Source organism: Anas acuta, chromosome 4, assembly GCF_963932015.1.
Source record: "Anas acuta chromosome 4, bAnaAcu1.1, whole genome shotgun sequence".
Lineage (NCBI taxonomy): Eukaryota > Metazoa > Chordata > Aves > Anseriformes > Anatidae > Anas > Anas acuta.
Window position 1 is genome coordinate 8,672,232 of NC_088982.1, and position 8,822 is coordinate 8,681,053.

Below are 8,822 nucleotides of genomic sequence, written 5' to 3' on the forward strand. Positions count from 1 at the left end.
GGAAAGCAGCTGCTGGCCCTCAGCACTCCTAGGCCTTGTCCGGGCCTTGTCTGACTAAATTACGTTGTGAGGTTTGGGCAAATGCAGGGGAACAAGCGGCACTGTCACCACAGTAGCAGCAAGGAGATGTTTTAACTGCTTGTGATAAATGGGTCAAGATGGGTCCCAGTGTGTTAAAAATTAGCTGTTGACCTAGATAGCAACAGCGCGATGGCTGCTGGCGGTGGGAGCCAAAGCGAGTGCTGGTGCTGTGTGTGTCTGGGCCTGGTGGCAAGGATTTAGCCCGGGTGCTTTGTTTTGTGCCTGACTGCTGTTCAGCTGCTCAGCCGTGGGTCATATCCACCTCCCCAAAGCCTCACACCCCGTGCTTTGCTCTCCCCAGGTACTACAAGACTTGGGGACTTACTGTATTTATTCAATTTCCCCCCATTTTGGTGCCTGCTGTGTGCCCCTGAGCTCCCACCCCTGTGGCTCTATGGATCCTGGTGAGGCTCTGCCTTCAGGCACGGCAGTTTGCAGCATCAATCCCTGTGCTAAAGGTGGAGCCACAGCCAAAATCAAGTTGTCTCCTGCTGTAGGAAGGAGAAAGCCAATGTCTGCCTGCAGGTCACAGTGACAGGGGTCTCTCCTCTGGTCAGTTGTCTCTGGGTAAAGCCTTGCTCCTCCCGAGCAGCTAAAGTCTGTGCTTTCCTTCTGGGCAAGAGTTTTGTCATAGTGTGTCCCTCATTAGCTGATATAATTGGATAATGGTTTTCTTGGGTGTTAATTGAGCAACATCTGAGGTGAAATCACATTTGTCCTGTCCTGAAAGCATGAATCTTCTTGGGTCAATTCAAGGCACCTCCTTCACCAGGATGCTATCTGAAGATCTTGAGTTAAGGCCCAAGTAATTTGTTCCTTTAACTGCACTTGTTTTTATTAAATTGCCTTACTGGTGGTGCCGGGTGGTGCTGCAATGCTCTGGAGTAGCAGTAATTCCTAATTTCATTGGCTTTCACGTTGGTTGGCCAGCCCAAGCAGCTGGATGTGGTGCCACCACAGCATGTTGAGGCATTCAGGTGGAAATACAACTCGGAGTAGAGGAGAAGTTGGGTAGCAAAGTGAACGACCACTGGTTGCTGGTCCTCGTGTGCCACGGTTGGGTCTGGGGGGTTGTGACAAGCAGCCAAGGGCCTGTTCTGGGCCAGGGTTCACTGAAGAGAGGTCTGCTGGCAGGACAGGAGAGCTGTGACTGCCTGCAAGTCAGGACCAAGGGATGATTTCCGACCCCGGCGCCGCCGGCGGCTACATGTGGTGCTTTGTCTCCCGCAGGCTCCTGCTTCTGGGTGGCCGTCCTGGACGGCAACGTGGTGGGGATCGTGGCGGCGCGGGGCAACGAGGAGGACAACACGGTGGAGCTGCGCCGCATGTCCGTCGACTCCAACTACCGCGGCAAGGGGATCGCCAAGGCCCTGGGCCGCAAAGTGCTGGAGTTTGCCATGCTCAACAACTACTCCTCCGTCGTACTGGGGACCACGGCCGTGAAGATGGCGGCCCACAAGCTGTACGAGTCCTTGGGCTTCAAGCACGTGGGAGTGGTTGAACATTACGCCCTGCCGGGGATGACGCACTCCTTGCTGGAGAGAATGTTCTTCCAGCTTCGCTACCACCGCTACCGCCTGCAGCTGCGCGAAGAATAAAAAAAAACCCAACCCACCAGGCGAAAAAGTTATTTTTTTTTCTCTCCTCCCTCCTTCCTCCACCCTCCAAAAAATAATAATAATAATAATAAATCGCCCTTCTATTTCTCGTCGCCGTTTATTTGCCAATTTTGTCCACCCTTGTTCCCCCATCTCATTTTTAGTTTGCTCCGTGCGGCCGGGTGGCAGGACTGGGCGCCGCTCCCTCGCGTGCTGGAGGGGGCGATGCTGGCAGTCCTGCCGTCTCCGCGCACGGGGCCGCGGACCTGCAGCCCTTCCTCCCCAGGTACCGACATAAAGCACAGAAACTTACCTGCAAGACAGCACCACAGCTCCGGTGTACATAGTCTTTTCCTTTTCCAGATGTAAGATAACACAGCGACGCATTCGTAATAGCGCAGAGGAAAAATTACTTGAATGCAGATTTCAGTATTTCATGCACCAGTAAGTATAGAATATGCATTCGTCTTACCCTTATTTACTGGTTAATCGTTTTCAAAGAAAGAGCCGGGGGGGAAAGCCCCCCAGCCCAACCCGCTTGCTACAATGCATGAAGAGGAAGCGTGTGCACGCACTGACGCATCGCACTGCCGCCACGGCACCGGTGTTGCACTTTCTTTGGATGTGCCTCGTTCTGCCAAACGTCCGAGGGACCCTCGGCGCATCCCGTAACCACGACTCCGCTCCATCCTCATCCTCCTTCCTACGCCAGCAAACAAGACTCGACCCGTTCGGACTCGGAGCCCCGTTGTAACATAGCGTGACGTGAAGATCAATCAACCCTACCCAGCTCTGCGCTCCTCCGTAGCCACGCGTAGCCTGCACTCCCCGGGCCAGACTCCGCATGTGCGTTGGACTTTGCTGCCTTTTGGGGTGGGTTCTTTTGGGGTTGGTTTTGGTTTCTTTTTTTTTTATTATTATAATTATTATTTTTTTTAATTTCTGTTATTATTTTCAGTTTTGGCTTTTGCTGAATGGTGTCATTGAGGCATAATGGAGGCTGCAGTTCCTATGGCAACCCATTTGCACATTCATGTGCGCGCCACATCCGAGCACTTCAGAGAAGCAACGTGTGACAGATAATAGCATTTTGGGGAGAGCTGGGGAGGGGGGTGGGGGCTGGGGGGGGCACACACTTATTATCTTAACCAGCTGCTTGTTCGATACATGTAGATGGCCTCACTGCAGCCTGCCATAAAAGGTAATTAACCGCTTTAATGATGTCAGATTTGTGAATTGTACAATGCAAAAAGCAATGCAAAGCAGATCCGGCATGTGTCTGTACCCAGTATGTATGTACAGTGCCTGCCAACTAAAGAGTAACCAAGACTACAGCTTCTTCTAGCCTGAAATATCAACTTTTATAACTTATTTAAACAAATAGCAACTCTGCATGAATTACGTCTTGGGGTGGGGGGGGGGGAGGGGGAAGGGGAAAGACCAGTAGGTTTTAATTTTAAAACATGGTATCAGAAATATAAAGAAAACACATTTCTGGCTGCACTTAATTGGAGGTGGGTGGAGGGGGCTCAGCTATGTTAATATATTTAAAGGGAAAAACCCCTTTAACTTAGTTCCTCGGGGAGGGGCGGGGGGGAGTTCCTATTTTACAAAGTATTACGTGTGTGGGGGGGGTGGAAAAAAACAATGTTCACGATGAACTTGGTGAGAGGATCGAGCCACAAACGCCACGAGAGCATCACGGTGCGTGGGAGAGCTGCGGAGGGGGGCGGCTGGGGAGGGGGCCGCATCCTGCCCCTGGGGGGCTGCATCCCCCTGCGCCCCCCTGCGCCGGAGGCGGCCCCGTCCCACTGCGTGGTCCCAGCAATAAGGGTGGGGGGGGGAGAAGGAGGCCGGGGAAGGGCGCTGTAATAATAAGAGGCTGCGAGTTTAATTAATTAACAAAATTTCTGTATGGGGCACTCTATTTTTAAAAGTCTTTCTAATGCTGTACATTTCTCCTGGAGCCGAAATCATGTACTGTTGGTTGGGGTTTTTGTATAGTGTACAGAAATTGGCGGAATATTTTCTTGCTGCTTTCGGTGATTTATTAACCTAAGGAAAATAGACGAATATAAAGTGTTAGCGAAAGTGAAAGGGAAAAAAAAAAAAAAGAAAACACAAAACAGTTTGTGCCTTTTTTAGTTTATTTTTCTGTTGCTATATAATCACTGCACTAAAACCTTTCCGGAGGGGGAAAAAAAAATAACTAGTCTCTTAATAAGGGAGGAATGCGTAAAGCCTAAATTGAGCGTTAATTTTTTATTGGGGTATTTAATTAAAGAATGACGCTGGTTTTATTTGATACCTGTGCCTTTGTAATGAAACCTCCATACCCTGTCCGAAAAGCCAAACCTGGAATCAATCCCACCAGATCCCACAGACACAGAAGCACCATTGGGTTACTGGGATTTCCTTTAAAAGGCGTGAACTGTTGCTGGTGATTGCAGGACCTGCTCGTGATGCCCAGGAGAGAAGAGGCACTGCCAAAAATGTGGCCTGCTGCGTTCCCCCATCCATACGCCAGGTCCCAGGGATGTGCTGAAGCGAGTCCTCGCCACTCAGCCACCTGCTGCTGAGCAAATTTCTTCCTGTAATGCTCACTTGTGCGGCTCTGTGACCTGTGTCTTTCTGGAAGAAATCCATCCCATTGCTCCCAGCTCCGTCCTGCGCACCCAGTGTCTGGAGGGGAGGGCTGGCTGCCACGTTTGTGCTTTCTGAAGAAGACGGAGAAGGTTGTAAGATGCTGCTGATCCTGCTCCGACTGGGGTGCTTTTTACTGAGAAACCCCCAGATGCCTGCGTGGCAGCAAAGGGATGGGGAGCAGGATGTCCAGAGTGCCCAGAGCTGCTGTTGCCAGGAGGAGACAAGGCTGTGCGTAAAGACATGAGTGGACACTGCCGCTTCAGTCCCTGAACGTGGAGCCAGAAATTCCAGCCAGCAGACCACGGTGCAGATCACAATGTGATGTCGTGAAGCTGAACCGGCTTTGACAGATCCATCTGTATGCTGTGCCCCTTGCAGGGTACCCCGATTCCACCAGCACTGCATGACAAAGTCAGACCCCGCTCACTGCCCCAAGCACTGGCTTTGCAGCCCCCCCCGGCACCACCAGCCCCTTGCTCCTGGCGTGAGCATCACCTCCTGACTGTTCCCGGCCCCATGCAGCGGCTGGGTGGTGCAGAGCAGCACAAAATGGTCATGGAAAGATCTGGACCAACTGCCTGAGCCTCCTGGAGAACCCTTCGCCAGTCATCAAGTCTAATTCCAGCGGTGACTGTCGTCAGCAGATGAGAGGGGCTGCTCCGAACAAATCCTGGTGGTTTCTTTCCAAGCACAGCGAGGGGAGGAGTAGCGCAGCCCTCATAAACCTGGGTTGGGTTTGGCTTCATGTGGTGAGCATTTTGGGCACTGGGACAGCCTCAGGCTCAGGTGGAGGTGCCAGAGGTGTGCAGGAGTGTCCCCCTGCTGTGCCAAACGCCTGCTCTCACCTTGCTGTGCCCCTGGGCTGCTGCAGCCCGCTGCCCTCGCATCGTGTGCTTCATGGTCCCACCGCCAGCTGTCTCCTTGGCATCGCGGCCGTCCTGCTAATCCCCACGCAGCCAGCTCTGCCCGAGCATCCTCTGTTTGGTGGCACTGGGACAGAGCCACAGCTCACTCAGGAGAGCACCTTGCAGTGTCCAGAGGTGATGCTGAAGTCTCTTTCTTAAAAGATAAGGGGAAATTTTGTATCAACATGGCTCAGGTCCGCAGCCTTAGGGCTTTCCCAGGTGCTGAGCTCCCCTGGAGGTGAGTGGGGATGTCCTGCACATCCCGAGCACGCCGGCATCCCAAGCAGACATCATGTTTGATGAGCTCCATGGGAAGCTCAGCCCCTGAACGTAGCCAGGCCAGCGGTGCTGAGCAATCAAAGCCACAAGGAAAGCGCTTCCTAACCTCACTCAAAAGCCCTGAGCCGATGTTTGTTGTAAATTCATGCTGTGTTCTCCCTTAAGCGAAGCAGGCAGCACCTGCGAGGTGCCTGGAAAAGGCAGGTGAGCTCCAGCTCTACCCTGCAGGGATGGCTGGGGGCTTGCAGGGCTCACCCCACAAGCAGTAGGGCAGCCCCAAGAAAGCCAGCGAGAGTCCTGAGGCCAGATTGTCCAAGGACACGGAGGTTTTGGAAAAACCTGTCCGCAAGCACTGCTGCCATCCACTGCTCACTGAGCCTTTTCCATCCACCCTGCGTGGCCGCTGCCTTTTCGTTTGCCAGATTTCCTGGCTAAGGTGCAAACGGATAGAGAGCGAGCAGAGGGATCCCAGAGCTGCCAAACACACGAGGGCAGGACCCAGCTCCAGTTACCTCTGAATTACCAATCTAATTTTAAATTTGCTGGGAGCCTGCGTTTCATTAGCACTGGTATAATGCCATTGGTATGCACTCTATTTAAAGCTTAATAAAGGCATTTTAATTCCAAGCTAACTGGAGTCTTGCGGTGGAATATACTGTACCGCACACAGAAAATGAATGGATGGAAGCTAGTAAATAAGCTTTAACATGCAAAAGGATCAATTTATCTTTTTTTTTTTTTTTTTTTCCACTCCCTCAAAATATATCCCCACAAAACCCTGAGCAGAAGACCCATGCGCTCTTGCATCCCTCAGTAACGGAGACTATGCACAGAGATTATTTTTTTATCTCCCACTGAAGAACTGCTGCCTGGACTCTCCTTGTGGGTACCTTCACTGGAAACAGAAGGAGCTAGAGAATCATTCAAATAACAGCGAGTTTAGTTAAAACACAGCGAGCTCTCAGGCAGATTTTGGAGGGTGATTGCTGCTGAGTATTGTCACACGACGGTCAGCTGCGGGAGAGGGCAAGCTTTTAACACCTGAGTAGTGGAAGATGGGCTTGGTGAGACCAAGAGCGTAAAAAATACCTAATGCAACTGTAAATTCACTTACGAGTAACATGTTTCAATGCTGAAGCGGCTACTGCTATGTAAGCATAATGAGCATATGGCTAACATCGTTTTCAATTTCTTTTCCTCCAAAGCTTAGTCTTTTGACTTGTAATATGTATATTTGCTTTTTTTTTTAATATATATATATATAAAAATATATATAATTAGGTTTAACAAAGCATCCATCGCTTTGTGAGTTGTACTTATGATTGTGCTGGGCTGTTAGCTTTAAGCAGTTTGTGTGCTTGTGTTATTAAAGCAAAAGTCTTCTCGAGACAAATGCGGTAAAGGTTAAAAAAAAATAATAATAATATTTTTTTTTTTTTTTTTTTGGATAGTGTTAAGCAGATGTGTGGTATGCATTTGGGAAAACGTCCAATGTCAGTTGAAACAAACCTGGGGCTTAATTGCTTACCAGAACTGCTCGCGTCCGCAGCGGTGGCTCGTTGGTTCGTGGGCTGAGCCTGCGGGATCCGGGATTGCCCTGGCCAGCCTCGGCCCTGCACCTCCTCTCCCTTGTGCCAGCCCAACGTGAATTAGTCTTGTGTTGTCCGTGTTCAGCGCAGTCTGCACTGTACTTTGTAACGGGAAGCGGCTGCGAGTCCTCAAAGAAATACGAACCTATATTAAAACAGCAATAATTAGCACTGCAAAGCCGGGGAGAGGGGGCTTCCCCAGGGGGCTTGGCTGGGGGAGGCTGCTTGTCGTGGGGGCTTCAAGGGCGAGTTACTGGGATTATATGGGATTTGTGGTGGGAGCCTGTCCACAGGTGGGAGAGAAAACGGTCACGGTCAGAGGAGGGCGAGAATAACCCAGGGCTGCTCCCGCACCGGGGCGGAAAATAGCAGAAAGGAGCTAATAGAAAGGAGCGTGCGTTTCCAAGGGAAGGAGGTGGCAACTGGCACCGATGGGAACCGCAGGGGCTGGAGGTGCAGCCTTCATCCCCTGCTCACAGCTCCCCCACGAGAGCGGTGTGTCCGCGTGTCCGTGCGTCCGTGTGTCTGTGGGTGGTGAGGAGCGAGGCGCCGGGGTGAGCGAGGCGGAGGTACTCACGTTCTGTTCCTGATGGCCGCTGTAACTGTGAAAATTAACCAGACCTGCTGTGATAAATTTGGTTATATAAGGTTTATTTGGTTAATTTTTTATAAGTGAAAACTGAAAAGATGAAAGAGAATTGTAATATGAAAGCAACTGCTGTAAATAATGTACGAATGAATAAAATCTAAAACTTATGTCAGTTTTTTCCTAAACTGTATTGCTGTCAAGTTACTGACTCCGAGTCCGGAGCATGGGCAAATACCCCTTGTTCCTGTTTTCTCTGACAAATAGGACTTCTGCGTGTGTGTCATGTGTGTCCTTGGGTTATACGTATTATATAATTGAGCATTGTCAGTGAGGATGTTTTTAGTGGTGGAGGCACATCGGTGGAGATTCCCCAAGCCAAATTTTCTCTTCCATGCACCTGTGCATCCCCCTTCGTGTTGGCTTGTTCCACATAAAGAATGTAAGTCCCCTAGGACAAAGACCTCACCCCCCTGTCCTGCATTCCCCGGTGTGTGCCTTATGCCCTGAGATGAGATGGGCTCTCACGATCCCTTCCCCGTACCCGTGGCCTTCACTCAGTGGCTTGGTGCTCTCCCAGGACAAAGGAGGGAGGCTGAGGCTGGAGCTGGGCAGGTAGGGCCATGGGTCTACAGGAACAAGAGTGCTGTCCAGTGGCAGTAGATGGGTCCCTTCCCAAAGCTTTTTTTATTTTATTTTTCTGTATTGCAGCTATTCACAATACTAGTGGCCAAAAAACAAAGCAAAGCAGCTTCTTTTTTCCTTTCCCATCATCTCAAGATATGGTCACGCTCCTCTGGGAAGCAGAGACCTCGGAGAAAGCTTCCTGTTGAAATGGATTCCTCATCAACACCGCAGGATGTTTGCCCAGCTCCCTGAAGTCCTCGCAGCCCACAGCTTGGCATTGCGCGTATGTATTTTTGCCAGGATACATTCAGACCCTGGCAGTCCTTGCCACCAAAGTTTTCCAGGTCAGTCTTGCCTAAGAGATAAAACCCATAGCGACAGCAACTCCGTCACTTAGCAGCAATAAAATGTTGGGTGACAACTAGTGGTATGGGAGGAAGATGGAGGTATGGGAGGAAGAAGGAGCTTAAAGATTTCGTGTTTATGGTCGTGTATGAACAATCAGTTATGT

The 8,822-nt window shown here is 50.7% G+C and overlaps 1 protein-coding gene across 3 annotated transcripts in view; it reads left to right on the forward strand.

The window, feature by feature from the left end:
- NAT8L (N-acetyltransferase 8 like) overlaps window positions 1-7,872 on the forward strand; it is a 30,208-nt gene extending 22,336 nt beyond the window's left edge. For 2 of the 3 annotated variants that reach the window (XM_068679703.1, XM_068679701.1), the window contains one exon: window positions 1,312-7,872. In XM_068679703.1, the coding sequence (XP_068535804.1) occupies window positions 1,312-1,679 (368 nt within the window). In that variant the 3' untranslated portion in view covers window positions 1,680-7,872. The remainder of the gene's footprint in view (window positions 1-1,311) is intronic. The other variant, XR_011095781.1, reaches the window with a different exon arrangement.
- The last annotated feature ends 950 nt before the right edge of the window (window positions 7,873-8,822 follow it).